Source organism: Halyomorpha halys, unplaced genomic scaffold (genome assembly GCF_000696795.3).
Source record: "Halyomorpha halys isolate HHAL.00 unplaced genomic scaffold, Hhal_1.1 Scaffold134.1, whole genome shotgun sequence".
Classification (NCBI taxonomy): Eukaryota; Metazoa; Arthropoda; class Insecta; order Hemiptera; family Pentatomidae; genus Halyomorpha; species Halyomorpha halys.
In genome coordinates, this window is record NW_027107159.1 from 1,668,767 (window position 1) to 1,686,767 (window position 18,001).

The following is an 18,001-nucleotide window of genomic DNA, read 5'->3' on the forward strand; positions in this document are numbered from 1 at the left end:
TATATAAATATTTGAGTAGGACAAGTTTAAATAATAGTAGATTAAAGTTAAATATAATAAGAACAAATAGATATTCAAGGAAACGTTAACAAAATAAACTAAATAGTTATAGGAGTTTTAGGATTTACTGATACAATTAATGTGTTATAAAAAGAAAACAATATTGGTTTTTAATTTGCTACCTTACCCAAATTGTTCACTTACATCAATATGAAATAGTAGCTTAAAACTATACATTACGCGATTGTGTCGCTCGAAAATATTTACTAAACATATTCTTTAACACGAAAGCCAAATATATGTTTTGTGTAGAGAAAATTTAGTATAGTATAATTCGTCAAAGGAATATAAGTGAGGCTTAACTTACTGGCAAAGATTCTTCTGGGTAGGAATCGTCCATCAGCGACAGAACTGTATACGGGACAGGCAGCATTCATAGATCAACTCCGATTTCAACTGCTGCAGTCAAATATTTGAACTGGCTGATTGTATTTTCATTGATTTACGTCGTCATATGTAATATTTATACACTCAAGGACGGCCCCTTCCATCTCGTTGGCCTTTTAGTAAATTCTTTTACATTTTCTTCACAAACAATATTCTTCAACAGCCTTATTAAAATAATTAATTCTATGCAATGCTGTATAAAATATGTATAAATGAGAAGAGAATAAGGATTACTTAAATATTATTTTTAAATAATGGATAAGATGCGGTCAAAAGATAAACAAAAATAGTTAACAACTATTTATTAACTATAGAAAAGTCGCCAAAGCTATCAACTTGAACAGCTCTGATGAAGTTCTACAAAGTGGAGCGAAACGTTGGAAAATAAATAGTGTTAACTATTTTTGTTTATCTTTTTACTGCAACCCTGACCACCTTCATATTTGAAATTATACAGTCAATTATTTGTATATAAACTATTATTTTTATTAATTTATTTTTTGACGATATCGCAAAGTATTTAAAAAGAACATGTATATTTAAGAAAACATCCATTGACCGATTCTAATTAACTGTTGGAATACGGCCGGCGGTCTAAAAGGTATACAAAATATAAAAAAAACTATTTAATAGTAACTAACGTTTCGTCCCACATTGCAGACCTTCATCTGTTTTAAATTAAAACAAGATATAAATTAGAGTAAAAAAAAAAATATCTCGTTTTATTTATCCCTGTAGAATAAAAGAGTGGGGCGAAATGTTGGCTACTAATAGTTATATATATATGTATATTTGAACTAGGATTACTCAATTTTCAGGTTTTTTAAATTCAATATTTCGTGAATTGAAACATAATTTTTATAATAGTTATTAAAAAAACATCCTTTAGGACTCAACACTTTTTTTTATTATTTTAACACTCCAACGTTTCGGCAATTCCGGCCATTTTCAAGGATCTATCAATAATTTTTTTAAAAATAAAATCTATTCATTATAAATTAATTTAAAAAAAAATCATCAAATGAGATTTCATACCTTAGAGATTATCATACCTTATACATGATATCATAGCCCAACACATCGGTCATCAACATAATTGCAAAATATGGTCCTTTTTCAAATTAATTATCATTAGAAATTGACAATTTTATTCCAGTTTATTTAATCATCTATATTCAATTCATCAAACAAGATTTAATTAAATTCAATTATGTAATTTCTACGGACTTAATCCTTTAATTTCCCTAGAAATATTACATCCTGTAAATTATAAGATCAAAACCCTATCCTGGACCAAATATTCTGGCCCTAATAAAATATGAAATACAATTAAAATTATTAAATAAAGGTAATTTGTTTACAGTAAATCTTGTTTCAGTGTTGATGGTGATTTCAACAATTTTATTTCAGAACTATTAATTTATATTTTATATTAATATTTGTAATAAAAAACTATTTTTAAACTTTTGGATGAAAAAAAAAATATCATTATTATTCACTTTGGGATATTTTACAAACATGAATTATTAATAATAAATTCACCCCCTGTAAACAAAAATGCGGTAAATGGTCTTGCAACATTGTCTAAAAATACACATACCCCGACAACAAACGCGGTAGTATCAACTATGGTTCTGGTATAAACATTTTTTGTTTTTAATTGTGGACACCTTGACAAACGACTAACTTGGAATCATTACACAAGACCGAAAATAAAGCACGTCGATTACAACACTTACTAGACAAGCGGTGTTAACTTCCAAGTCATTACAAAAGACTGATCTACATGACTATACTAAGGCCTATCTGGACATACGGAGTTGAGCTTTGGGGCTCCACTTAACTTTCGAATTCCTCTTGTATCCAATCCAAAATCTTAATAGCTTCTTACTTTGTCACAAATAAAATCAAAGAACATAATGTTCCGTATGTAGCCGATCGAGACCGAACCAGATATCAGTCCTTCCATTATAAGTTCCTGAATCACCCAGCTCCACTAGTTTCTAACCTTGCTCCCTCTTTCTTTCCTGACAATCCCCTAAAGCACCTGAAAAAAAGATGATCTCGAGACCTTCTAACATAAAATGTCATTTGACCAATAGGTAGTTTCTTTACAAGCCTTGTACCATATCATTACAGTCTAACATCAAATTTACTAGATGTATTTTTATGTATGTACAATTGTAAATGTCAATAAATAAATTTTAAAAAGTTGAATATTATTAACAAAATTAAAATAAGATAATGACAAGTTTTATTCTGATCAAAACATACTAATGAGAACTATTAATCATTTATGTTCCATTGAGATTTCTTTTTATTGGTTTAGTGTTTTCAGTTCGTAATATTTTAAGTAACGCTATAAAATTTCTATTCCCGTATCTTATGAAACTGATAGCGGAGATCAAAAGTTTCATAATTTAAAGAAGCAGAATTATTCCTCAGTTCATCATTTCTAATAATAAATATAAACTGCATCCTTCTCATATTTAAGAAAAAAAAAGAACTATGACATATGACGCACATATTTTTATGAATCGATGGAATGTTTCTCACGGTTGAGGCTGACTCTTTACTGCTCATAAATTACGTAACTAGGGTTACGCCAAACGTACTAAAATGGTTTCGATAAAATAAATTACAATTACTCTCAAGAAATAAAACCATTGCTTCATTAGTCTCTGTCATTAATGAGACGGAAAATCCTAACCCAGCCTTGGCTTAACTCCAAGTTTATATAATGCAGCATAGCAAACTAAGGGCAACCAAAGCCACATGTAATAGGCCATAATCAAAACCATAATCGATATGTACAGAGCATTATTGTATACAGTTACAGCAAATAAGTATTCTCACTTATCACATAATCTTGTCGTAATATATCGTTCTCAACGCCTGAATTTCACTGTAGTTTTAACCAAAATAATGTAAGAGAATGCCACGGAATAATCGTAGAATTTAGGGATTATAGTCTATAAACAGTGAGAAGGGTAATTCTCTATTTTGGTGTCACTTTTTGGTCCGAAGCCTACAAAAAAAAAATGTTTTTTATTTTTCAAATTTTCTTATTCGAAGTTGTAGGTCTTAACTTGTGCTGTAATTCCCCTCAAAATTCACCGAATTTATTCCTTTTTTTTATACTTGAACATACTACTTAAAGTAGTGAAACCTCAGCCAGCGGGACGGTCCCTTCAAGTTGCATTAATTCCATGGCGTGGCCATAAGCTATAGCTAGACTAAACCACCTTAACTGGACTCATATCAATCATGGATTTATAAAGCAACAAGGCAATCAAAGGGAGAAGACTGACTGTAGTAGTTTTATGTATTGTATATGTTCGAACTACTAATATTATTATTCTTGATGAAGAGTACGAAAAAAAAAAGTGAAACCTCAACTGTCCTATGATCTAAGTTGTCAGGTTTGCGATGTTTCAATTTTTTTCAACCTACCATGGTTCAATGTACCTGTGGTTCATGGCGTTTTTCAATTTCAGGCGCTTTTTAAATATAGCTCGATTATACGATCTTAAAGTCTCCTCTTCCCATTTTAAGCTAATATTTCAAAAGTGATGTAGGACCGTCGCTCCCCGGGGGTACTAGCGGGGCGGGTCTGCCGGGAAGGATTGCCTTTTTTTGTGTTATGATCTCCTCTTGTGAGATTGTGACATGTCGTACTTCGACCAACCTGCTCGCTATAACTGTCTGTTTAAAAAGACTCTAGTTTTATAAGCCCATCACAACATGTGAAAACATTATGGAAACAAAAATATAATTATAAGCATGATTGTCTCACGGATTAGGCCTCAGTCCTTCATCTTTATTTTTTAATTTATACTTTTTAAAACCTTACATATCACATTAAAAAAAACAAGGTTTATAACACTACCTCATATTCTGCCTTTTCGCAGGTTATCCTCCCTTCACGGACATTATTTTTTCTGTTCATGTGACTGAGATGTGAATTTTGTTGTCCAGGTGGCGATCTCAGTCCCTCAGCGCACAGAAATTCAGCTAAGTTTGCATGTAAATAATGCTAATGCTTTTTCTTCTAGCTTTTGATTGGTCCTAACTGTTTCTAAAATAACATCTTTCTCAACCTCACTGCATGGTTTCTAGATGAACATAATCTGCCATTTTTTATAAAGTGACTCAGTGACTATTTTAGCGATGAGGGACTGAGTGAAATGAAAGATTCGATCCATACTGTGGCTAAAGTATGATGAATGCTAGTTTTCCAAATTGTGAGTAATGATAAATTAAGACTTGGAAATTGGAATTTTAAGAATCAAAAATGATATTAAATATAACGATTGGTGGCAATTCATGGCATTTTAATAAATAAAATTTAAATTTATAATAAAAAATTTAATAAATAAATATTTGTAACTCAAAATAGCTATTTAGCAGTTAATTCCCTGCCTGTCTATAATCTACATCACTCCCTTACTTCATATTTTTCCCAGTCTCTCATTTTTATAGTTTTTCTTAAATTCAATTTATAAGAGTACTATCAACATCTACGATGATTCGTTTAAGGGAGTTCATAAAGGACATGTGGAAATTATTTTAAAAAAATCACAAGTTGGAAAACGCATACTTTATTCATCAGGAAATAAAAAAAAGTTGAAAAGTGAATCACTCATTTATACTTGTACCAATGATGTCAAAGGCGTGTAAGATATCAAACTACAACAAAACTTTATCTTTTAAACCAATAAACTAGGAAACTTATTTTTTCTTATTTATCCCTGTTTAATGGACATCTGATGTTCCGATTACGCTTGTAATCAACAACTTACATCAACAAAATTAAATCGGAAGGGCATTAACAGAGCAAGAAAACGTATATAAAACCCCATAACAGTTCGGACATTTAAAAGTCGTTAGCGGGGGAGGGAGAAAAGGGATGTTCGCTGAGAAAGAGATTATGGCAATAGATGTAAGTGGGTCTTCCAATACATTACGTCCATCCTCAAGGAGTGGTCTTCAGGATGTCATCTCCCAAATAAGTTACTCTATTTTTTTTTCTAAGCAATTCATGAACTTCTACAAATGTATTGAAGGAATTAGTCATTTAATAAATATAAATAAAGGTTTGAAATTTAAGTCTTGTATGGGTGTTTTTCTGCTACCCTTCGATTAATATGTCACACGAATGTCTTAAGAAAAAGAATTATAAAGGTAAGATCCAACCTTTTTCAGTTTCTTACTAGGAAAGCTTAGTGGATGCCCCTTGGTTTGTAATAAATAGCAAATTGCATCAAAAAAGTGTTCATAAAATTCCTGTCCTAGTTACCGGGAGTTAAAGAAGCAGCAACTTACAACTTGGGAAATACATTTTCATCCCGAAGACTGAAGCCCAGGCTGCTACAGGACATCCTGTTAAAAATTCTATATTTATCTATTTCTATTATTGTAATTATTACTATTTTATTTATATTTCTCTTCGTCCTTTTCTCAAATTATCTTTTTTTATTTTACCCCTGTAAAAGCCAATTATTTATTTAATTTAATCAAATGTCAGTTTTTTATGTTAACTTTCCTTTTCCTTTTTTTCTCCCTTCTTAAGGATTATTTATATAATTATTACTATTTATTTTCATTGATCAACATATATATTTTTATAATTCATCGTTACTATTTACATTCGTTCAATATTCAATAGCGTTGTAAATAGTTAGTGGTATCTTAGGGAGATTATAGCCCTCCCTCAAATCATTTGTTAAAAAAAAAATCTTACTGTTATATTTAGTATGTTATTTCAGCCTTGGAACGATCCTTGGATCTAGAGCACCTCTTTGGGTTCACCAGGCCACTATAAAGTAATTATCCATGATTGGGGTAAAACTTTGGGGTTGGGCGTGATCCTGACCAAATCACCAGTATAGTCAATAAACCGCTCTTCCTTAACATACTAGACCCTTGACCCTTCAGAGATTGTCGTGGTAGTACACAGGATCTAACACTTTAAACTGTTCGAAGCCTCGGAAATCGCTTAAAGTAATTGATTAACTAACTTAACAAATAGGACTTACAAGCCTAAGAACATTAAGTGATTAAGGAACTTAAAGTTGTCTTTACTCTTCTGATTTTATTGTAGAGAAATAAAATTTTCCAAAATAATCATCAACTTAATAAAAGTTAATAGATTTGTCATTAAAAATAAGTAGAGATGGAGTCCTAGAAAAAAAATAATAAGCATTCCAACTTAAGTATAAAATCGTAATATTAACAATCTACATTTCGATTGATTAAATCACCAACACACGATCTTATCGTAAAATATACATTTTTATTAAAATCACCTGAATCGATATGTAATGAGTTTGAACCCACGTTGCTATAAGCAAGTTTCGATTGCGAGAATAATGTGAGGACAATTAATATTAATAATTAATAATATTACATTGTAAAAATTATATAATATAATAATTATTTAATAAATACTAATAATATAATATAGTATCAATATTGGTATATTGGGTAGTATTTATTTTTCTACTGGAGTCGTCCTACAGACTGTCCCAAAGCTAGAATTGTTATAAAGTAATTTCCGTCTGCGGTGCAATCTCTGGAGTTACGTCAACACAAAATACAAAAAAAACCAGCAATATGTCAGTTTGACAGCCGTCAAAATTAATATTTTGAGAATTATTATGTTAGTTTTGTTTATTTACTTTCACGACGGTATATACAAAAAATGAAAAACACAATCAGCTCAAAGTAATATATATTGAAAAAACAATCAAAGTTTTTATCATAATTCCTCCTTAAACAATCAAATGTAACTATTATCACTAGATTAATTAAAAAATATATACATTTTCATTGCCTGTTTTTGAAGCATCTCAATGTTATGAGTTTTATTTATTTTCAAGAACTATATAATTTAAAGGATTTTTTTCATGTTGATTTCTTACAATTTTATTAAGTTATGAGGATAGAGCTTCGCTATAGCTATATTTGAGGATGTATATACATTAATTGAACACTATTGAAACGATATAAATGAATTTATAGATAAGGTGATAAGACAGTAACTATAGTAACAAAAATGGTAAGAGCTAACATCAATTATTAACAATTAAGAAAAAAAGAATTAACTTCATCAAGACTCAAGCATCTACACCAAAGTCCGAAGTAGTATTGGGCTCTATAAATTTGCTCCAAACAGAACAAACCAATTCTAATTAAACAAATTAGAACCAGAGATATAAAATAAAAATTTGAAACTAACATTTTGTACTTATAAGGGCTAAATTTTGTTAATGCAGGAATTAATTAATTTGGATTAAATGCAGAGGAGTTATAAATGATTGTATGAACAATGGTCACCGAAATAAAAAAAAATCTCCAAATGTATCAAGATGAAAACTTTCTAATTTTTCATTAATTTGAAAAATGGTATTCGGTTCAATTGTACGACATTGCATAAAGTACTGACAAAGATATATTGGATTTATTTTCATTTTTAAATTATTTGTAGAGAAGTACTTATATTAATTATTATAATTAGAGTAAGGTTATAAGAGAGAAATTTTCTTAGACTTTCTAACATATATAATACATTTTTTTTTTTATTTCAACCAGAATTATGTTATAATAATTTATTAATTTATTATATAAAATTAATTTTCATAATTAATCGATCCAGCTTTCCTATCTCGGATAAGACAAAACTAGTTTTATAGAGTATGTCAGTTTTTATAAGGGATAGAATAGAGAGCCCTAGGTGGAGCTAAGGGGGACACCTAGCATTGAGCGCTGTGAGGGATTGCCCCATAACTCTCCCACCGGGGCACCCTATTCAAAACGCCCCTGATTTAGGGTAGAAATTTTGTTATCAGTCCCCATTGTCATTAGAAAATTGCCAAACCGTTTACCTGCTGTCTTCAAACACGGCTATATCACAACGGAAGGAGAAGCTTTGTTAATCCATTCATACCTGAAACAGGAGAAATATATGTATAGACAATATATAAAAAAATATAACTTCTCAGATTAAATCAAATATATTAAAAAATAAAGAAAAAAATGATTGTACATATTATTATTAGTCAATTTCGTAATTTATACATATTAATATAATTTTTTTATAACTTTTATTGATATAATATAATTTGCCGTACTCAAGGACAGTGAGTATTAAGTATTCAATCATACTATATGTACATATTAATCCAAAAAGAGAAGTAAGTAAATATATAGACATTGTAAATAACCATTGGTGGATAAATGAATTAAATAATAGCAAAATACGAAAACAACTAAAATAAAGATTAAAAAATAAATCATCTTAAACACATTAATGCATATCTTGCTGTTACAGAATTAAGGAAAGAACTTTTTCCCAATATACTAATATTAATAGAAATTACTTCGACTAAGAAGTTGCTCTAACTCCCTTAAGAATAGGCCATACTGTCCTCAAGCACTCGCATCTGATCATAAAATAGCCACCTCCAAACTCTCAATATGGACAGTCCATTCTTAGGATTAAAAATATTTTCGAAGAATGCCCTCACAATTTACCAACAATAGTAGGTGTTTGTGTGCGTGCGCGTGCCTGTTTGTTTGTAGCTTTATAATTGTAACAATCCACAGGCATTGGTGAACAAAAGGATTTACGACTTTAATCAAGACTAAACAAACAAATGAAATCTTTATCACAAGAGTAATATAAGATATTTTTTTCACTTTCACCAATAAAAAATGCTGTCCACCTAGCAAAAACTAATTTAGTTTTCAGGTTTTCACAATTTTTTAAGTCTTAACTATTGAAAATTCAATAATTTGTGAACTTCGCCTACTACATCCCTTTTATATTTTTTATGATGCATACAATGATACCATAAATTCAATAGACCCTACTCCAGCAGCATTCATATAACATAAGACCATGGGTGATTCGGAAGAACTTGGGAAAAAGGAGTATAACGAAGGGGATTAGCTACAAGGAAAAGTGAAGCCATAAAGGTGGGCCTTATGATGGGCTCCTGGGGCGTGACGGGGAAATAGCTCATCACCGACTAGATTATGATGCTGGACGTTCCTAACAATCTCAACATAAATCTAAGTCCCAAATTATGTTAGATAATTATTTTTCTGTTTAACTGGAGCCCTCTGGGGTCCACCTAGCTTCGTAGAGTGCGTCTAATCTAAAAACTAAGTGGGTAAACATTTGGCGGTCGAGCATGATTCTGACCAAATCATCTCATTGCACAACCGTTGGTCTACTTGTAGTTCCCTTTATAAGTTGTGTTTCATTTATTTTTTAAAAATTACTTTATTTTGTTTCCAGTTTGGTATTTTGTATGCTAGCTGTATTGTATTGATTAAATTATTAGTTTTATAACTAAAAATTGTATAGTTTTAGCTTAGCTTTGTTGTAGCCTCCACAACGCCCTAATAATAATTAAACGTGTAACAAACATATTACATTTTATGTTTGATATTTTGTTGTTGTGTTATTTTAGTATCGACCGATACATGTAGTTCTCTGGTCGGATAAATAAATAAATAAAATAAAAATGCAATTCATCGAATATTGTGTATTTTAATATTGTAAATGTGTTATGATAGTCTAAAACCTGATTAGTTACGAAGAGAATAAATGGTAACAAGCAATTCCAAAACCCATCGGCAACCTGACAGACAAATTTAACAGCGACTGTTGACAAATCGTGAGGGGCCCAACCAATAACCACCTGACACATGCCCCCCTTCGGAATGAACTAGGTAGCTAAGACACGACCCTAATCAGACCTTCACAGTCGACTTACACGACCAATAAGTCCCGGAGTTATAAATAAAAGCACCTCCAATGTTCAGCTTTCCCGCCCTATTTATTGGCGCTCATTTTTCTTCCCGCCGCTTTAATATTCGCAACAACCCCCAAAATGAAATTTCTTACCCCTAACGTCCCTTTTTCATTCCCTCTGTCAAACTATTATTTATGCCCCTTCGGCGCGCGTGTGTGTGTGCCCTATGGCGTCTTTAAATTGAAAATAAAATTAAATTTCTGTCAGGCACGGGGTGATTTACGCTTTATATTCCCGCCAAAGAACAATGGAGTATTATTATTCCAATTTTTTCTTTCTTTTTATATTCCATAATCCCTGTAATAATTCAAGCTTGATATTTGTTTTTCAATATTAAAAAAAACCGAACAAAACAACTGAAACTCAGATTAAATTTGTTTAAATTAAAATTTGAATATATACTCACTGGATTTATAATTAATTTTCATCACACAATGCAATACATATCATTTTTTATTTGCTCGAGTATATAATACAATATTAGTGGTATTTATAAAAATTATCGACTAACTTATTAATAATGAAAGATGTATTTGAACAGTGTTAATTATAAAATGCGTAATGGCTACTGCTACTGCTATACATCATAGCTATGTATAAATTTTTACTCCAATATAATATAAAATCTTATTTTTAATAATTGATTAGGACAAGCTTCGCTGTTTTAAGTTTATTACATATTAATTTAGGTGATAGAGGCTTATGTTATGAAGAAAAAAATAGAAGTAAAATGTTTAAAACAAGAAAGATATATAAATAAAAATAAAAGAATATATAAATAAAATAATAAATATGAAAATATCCCCCTTACCTCCCCCTCCCTCCCCGGTTAAAGGTTTAAAATAATTTGCACTTATTTATTTTCCACTTGTACTTATTTATTTATTTAGAATAATAACACCTAATACTTCTTATCTGTTTATTTCATCATAATCCTGCATATTGGACTAATTTAACAGTCCAGAATGCAGGAGAATGACAAGTAGATGGACTACAAATAGTTTCAGGGATGAAGATATGACAAATTTCAGAAGTTAGAACAAAGTTCTTAAAGCATAGGTGTGAGAATTAGAGTAATTAAGATTCGACTTAATAATGGACGGGTTGTCCTGAAGATAAATAAAGGGATAAAAAGTATTAAGGGTTATTTTCTATTGAAAATTAAATAAATAAGTATAAATAGGTAGATAAATTAAAGAATTGCAAACAAATGAAAAAAAAACAAATAAAAAAAATTAATATTAAGTTTGTAAAATAAAACTAACCTTTTCGAATACATTCATGTCAGATACAATTGTATTTACATTCTGCTTAAGGAACCACGGACCAAGTTTTTTCCCACTGCTTAGTTTAAATGAACCTTTCTTACGAGAAAGAAATCTTGAATAAAAAATAAATAAATAAATAATTTACAGGCCAATTACGATCCCTTTTCGTGCCACATTATAGCACGCTTGCCTTGTGTTGGGCATCTTGTGCAACAGACTTGAACGCTACCGTTTCGAATCATACTATTTCCCTTCCATATTGTTTACTTTCCGTTTTCGTGCATTAATCCACACGTTACAATATTTTGTGTGAACGAACGGAACGTAAAGTGTAAATTGAATTTTGCAAGAAGGGAAGGGAGGTAAATAATTCCGAAGTGGGGTATATCTGATATTCCTTAAAAACACTGTTTGAATTATGTTTTCAGACTTTCTAATGTAGCAGCGAATTTCTAATTTTAGTATAAGTCAATTCATCATTGTTTGTTTTGTTTCAGTTATATCTTATTGGAATTTCGTGAGTATATAAAACCAGATCTAAAAAATAATGTTCGCAGATATGCCAATCAAACTTGGCAATAATGAATTAATTGATGATATTAAATTTTAAAAAATATATATATCTATACCCCACAGGAATGACTCATGGCAGTGAGACAGAAAATAATTATCTGCCACAGTCAGATTCGAACCCGGAACCTTGGAATTAGTAGCACAGAGCCTTACCACTTGACTAGCCACTCCCACAATCAATAATACATACGTATTTATTAAATAATTCTAAACAATCTTGTCTTAGGATAAAAATTAACAAGTACTTCTATGACTTATAAGATACATTTATTAAGTGATTAAAAACGAAGATTTTCTCAACATAAATAGAGAATCGGCACTCAAGGAGTACATTCTCTTAGTCATACATTCAGTTGTAAAAAAATTAATCAACATAAGGGAAGCCCAAGTCTTGCGGATTTAATAAATTTATAGGAGAAGGGAGGGGGTGAACAGAACCAACGTGAGTTAGAGGCGGAGCACGATGAAGGTTTATGATGGCGTTAGTTTTATGAGGATATGCCCGAATTTGTGGGCTCATACTTTCATAGAGGTTATCAATTCTGTTCCGGCTCCCGGGGGAATTGTGGCGCCGAGATCTCAATAATTCTGAATAACATGTCTTATTTACAACTGGCTGGCTTCGTCGGCAATAACAGATTCGATACATCGATATACTGAAAAGTTCGATGAATTGAAGGCGTCGGGGGAAGTTCGGAGTTGCGAATTCCAAGGCTAGAAAGGATGGTTATTTTCGGCCGAATGAGGAAGTCTTCGGTTAAAATTCTAGTGATTTAAGTAATTGGAGTCTTATTAACTCAAAATTTGGCCGAAGATTAGGTATTTATCTAATTATAAATGTAAAAGTTCAATGTTTATTAGCTTTTTAAGGTTAATCGTTTTCATTTAACTGTGGCCATGGTTAAAATAAATATATATATTTATAATAAAATATATATATATTTTTCATTATTCTGACAATGGCAGAATTGAAGGACGTTGAATTTAGTTGTTTACTCATGTACATGAGAAGTAGATACACAAGGCTTTGTTTTTTGATATTTTAATAGTACCATGAAAATCTATTTTTGTTACCCTTTTTCAGTTTTCATACAAAATGAAGAATTAGAAGAATACTCAATAGGGAGGAGTGATTAATTAAAAAAATTGAGTTAAGTCCAGAAGTATATTTATAATTCCATTCATCAGAATTTAAAAGAATAGTGTAGAACTATCTTGGGTACACCAGAATTTATGAGAATAGTGTAGAAGTATCTTGGGTACACCAGAATTTATGAGAATAGTGTAAAACTATCTTCGGTACACCAGAATTTATGAGAATAGTGTAGAGCTATCTTCGGTACACCAGAATTTCAAAAATGTCTGATTTACAGCTTCCGACGACTAAAGGATACATACTTATACTGACTGACCCAAAACATTTTCTCTCTTACTACCACTTCTGATGACCCCTTAAAAAAAAATATTAGACTGCAACAAAGGATACATACCAAATATATATTATAGTAAAAATTAAATTTAAATAAATCTGTACCGCAACAGCTGCCCATGAAGACTTCGGGATGCAGTACTTTGAAAGGAAGTACTGTTACTAAACCAAAGGTTGCAGAGGTGCCGCCAGATTTTTATCCAATAAAGGGTACTCACTGTATGGGGCTGGATAGACCCCGGAAAATAGATATTACTGATCTTCCACAGCCGGATTCGAGCCCGAGTACTTAGAGTAAGTAGCATAATGCCTTACCTACGAGCTACACAATGCTACATTATTATATAAAACATATATCAATATTTAAAACCTAAATTATATGTATAAAATTTGTTTATTGTCTATATTTTATTTTTTAATAAATGTATTAATTATTAATTTCTCCATCATTTATAATTTAAGTTTAATTACTTTATTATTTATTTGTATTACTTTCTATTTAATCGCTTATATTTTGTTTTTAACTTTTCCTACTGTTTAAAAAGTATAACATAGTAAAAGAGTATAAAAAACTAGGGAAATGAATTTAAAATAACATAAACGTATATAAAAGGTATTTGCACCTTACAATGTACTAGGTATCGATTATAACCTAATGGCCAATTGTATATAATGATTAATAAATAACAACTATAAAAAAAATGATCATCAGAATTAAATAATAAATATGGCCAAACAAATATATGATATAGTAATTATTCTATCTGCCTTGTGAACAAAGCAAGATGCCTATGAGATCATTACGCACCCCTTCACATAACAATCATCGAATATTGTAAGGAAAATAAAAGATATTGGATATTTTAGCCAATTACCGTTATCCTTCCCGATGTTATTACAGTACATTCATAAATTTACAATAATAACGGACCGTCATTTTCCAGACTATCGGATCGGAAGGGCCCGTGACCCCGAAGGGAAAATATCTCCTCCATGATTTTCCCGAAGGAACCACCCTTTCGGATAATTCTTCGATTATTCTTTTCCGAGCGAGTGCTCCTTCAATAAAAACATAAACATGATATTTCAGACAAAAAGCATATGGAATCCGGTAGAAATTATTTATGCATTCAGTGGGTCCATTTTCTTTTTGTCAATTGAAATGTATTCATTTATTCGGGAAGGCTGGGCTAAGTAATGCATTCATGTATTCAATACTATAGCCCCTTTCCATTATCCTATAGATATTATATTTATTAACTATAATGTCTCCACTTGCACCTTTTAGTGTAAGTTCATTAGACCCGGAGGATTGTCCCCATGTAGATTTTTGTTTTAAATACATACATATTGGATACCAGTGTGGGGGTACATGTTCTCAGGGCCTTGAGCAAATTGATTCCATTTGAATATTAAATGTGAGGGAGTTTAGAATGTGCCTCTCTAATACTGAATAGAATTAGGAGGAATAGTAATTGTTTGTAACGAGGAATCTGTATAATACTAGTTTGCATCAACGTCTCAGTTATAATTTGATTAAAAATATTTTAAAAAATCCATTTATTGAGTTAAGATGATGTAGAGCCCGAAGCAAATTAAGTTATTTTATCACTAGTTAAAATCGATGAGTATGCCAAGTATAATTAAAAAATACAAAATTGCGGCTGTTTCAAAATGCTAAAAAAATTAATTTTTCATTCACAGCTCCATCTTTAAAACTACCAAATATACTAGAAAATCAAATGTAACATCATTTAAAGTAGATTAAATTCGCTAAAACATGTACACTAATAAAGCTGTTTACGTTTAATAATTCCCGAGATAAGATTTAGATAGTAACATTTCATGAAATATATACTGAAAAATCAGTAGTTAGTGAATTTATTTCTGGAAATCTTTATTTATTTTTCTTCTCTATTTATTAATTACTTTTTATTATTTCTAGAAAAATATGGAAGTCGTACAGACATACAAAATCAAATAAAAATATTTTTTCCTTGTCCATTATATCATAGACAAAAAAAAAAAAAAAAAAATGGTGTTCACACACAATGCAGTTGTGGAGGACAGAGAGAATATGTCGTACTGTAGCAAACGTAAAAATGCAATTATGCTGTCTGCATGCGCCTATTCAGATAATTTAAACCTTTTTAAACCATCTGAGATTAAAGTTATAAAACATAAACAAATAATTTTATATAAAGTTTAAATCTCTTTTTAATTTTTAATAATGAGGGGAGACGTGTTTATTCAATTCTTTGTTCTAACTTGAAACTGATTTTGTTGCTTTTCTTTTTCTTTTCTTTAGCAGGTCAATGTTTCTAGTAGATTTAAAAAATAATTAAAACAAAATCTATAGTTATCCGTAGAAAAGCGAGCACTTACAGTGATATAGGTGGACGAGGAAATACGTTTGAACAGGTAGACAGATTCAAGTATTTAGGTTTTACGGTAGCAGAAAATTACTTTCAAAAATCAATTCAAAAACTTAAAAAATAGAATTTACAAAACGATTATAAAATAAATATAAAATAAAGTATAATGTAAAATATTTGAACCGAAAAAGGGCTAATAAACGGGAGAATTTATAAGGCTACAGAACTCTGAATTAAAGGGAATGCACCTGGTAAATATAATGCAAGTTATAGCATTGCGGCGAATAAGATGGGCGTGTAAGGTAATGTAATGTAGGGCTTGGTAACGAGCAGAGCCCTAAAATGTTAATAAGCACTGAAACGGCGGATGAACGTACGAGAAGTAGACCGAAACGTAGATGGGAGCATTTCGTTAAAACTGATTTAGTAAAATTGGGTTTGGAGGATCACTGGAAGGGAAGGATGAATGCAGAGAGCGATTTGTGGTATCGGCATTGAACTTTCAGGTTCCTTAGGCCTTCATTATTATTATTATTAAATCTTAAGAACCTATATACTGTGAAATCGACAATTAAAACTTATTCTTAGCCATTGCAGATTATTTCATAACCCATAATGGACAACACATTTTATAATATTTTGTTGTTTCAAAATTTCTTGTCATCCCTAGATGAACATTTAATATATAAATTTAAACCGTGTTAAATTAAATTTAAAAGGCCAACCCACATCCCTTGTAGTGCACACAATCAGTGCCCCAAATGCATACATGCCTAATGAGGAAGTTGCCAGGCATTGGGGCCACACTCCACAAATGGAAGCTACAAATGAAATTATAATCAGGCGCGAATATTATTGTAAACATAAATGTCAGCCTAATTGTGGACAATTTGAGCTGCATCGCAAACAGAGGGCGCCTCGTGATTGGGGGCCAAAACGAAAGAGCGCACTGGGACTCTGTTGCCTCTCAATCAAATCAAACCTAATGCTTCCGATCGATATTCCAGATATCTTAGGATGCCATTTTTATAAAATGAATTACCTAATGATTGTTTTTTTTATATATGAATCTAATTAATTGAAAATACAGTATAGTACATTAGTGATAGACTCCTCTATTTTGATGAAAAAGTCGTTGAAGAAATAAAAAATTAAGATAGTGAACCAGACCAAAATCCAATTTTCTTGGACCTATCACAAAATCTATTGATTAAGCGTGGATTTAAATGTTTAAATATATAGGACTGAGGTAGTATGTAGATTTTTTTTTCATTGGCGCGACAGACCGAGGTAGTCCAAGGCCGACGTACTTAAGAAATACATCGCGCGTTTCCTGATGTGTGTGGTTTTCATAGGGTGGGTCCGTCACTCCCACGCCTATTTTTGTGAGTGCCACCCATTGGCTAAAGGGCCTCACAAATGCCCGGAGGGAGATTGTGATTGAGTATTGCATAATTTTATGTTTGAAAAAATCACTCACAATCTATGGGTTGGCAGACAGGCGCGTTACTACGTTGCTACCGTCACCCCCTATGTAGATAATTCACTTTTTTTCAAGATTTTACTTTTTATGGTCATGCATAAGGTACATTTTTGGAGAAAATATAGGAGAGAAAAACTGTTTTCAAAAAAGTTGTGCGTATCTATTGTATTGGTTTGGTAAATATATAGCATACTTAAATCTAATCTGACAATTTTTTTTATATCTCTATATAAAACAAGTAGACTTATAATATTAATATATGATTTTTTTGTATCTATATTTTAGAGATTTTTTTCTTTCTATATTTGATTTAAAAATTTTTTTTTTTCATTTTTCCTCTCTTAAACATTACGTCTTTCCTTCTTTCCTCTTTCCCCCCCCCCTTTAAGAAACATACAATTTAATTAAAATATAAAGTTTAGTAAAATAACTATATATACACAAAAAAATCTAAAAATTGTATTTTCTCACATAAGAACTATTTAATTAAAATTAAAAAAAAAACACAATAATTATCTAAAAGGATATAACAATGCATACATTCAAATAAGATAATAAATATAAAATTTAAAAAAAGGTAAACTTATAAAAAAAAATTAATA

At 30.7% G+C, this 18,001-nt stretch overlaps 1 protein-coding gene across 4 annotated transcripts in view; it reads right to left on the minus strand.

Moving 5' to 3' along the window:
- The window catches only part of LOC106678342 (TOX high mobility group box family member 3), a 387,189-nt gene that overhangs the window by 78,859 nt on the left and 290,329 nt on the right, over nucleotides 1-18,001 (minus strand). Inside the window, exon 2 of one of the 4 annotated variants that reach the window (XM_014416798.3) lies at nucleotides 8,334-8,395. The exons of 2 other annotated variants lie outside the window; for them this stretch is intronic. Coding sequence is in view for 1 of the 2 variants with exons in the window: in XM_014416797.3 (XP_014272283.1) it covers nucleotides 368-433 (66 nt within the window). In the remaining variant the exon portion in view is untranslated. Of the gene's footprint in view, nucleotides 1-367; nucleotides 474-8,333; nucleotides 8,396-18,001 lie in introns of those variants that run through there. One more of the 4 variants, XM_014416797.3, reaches the window with a different exon arrangement.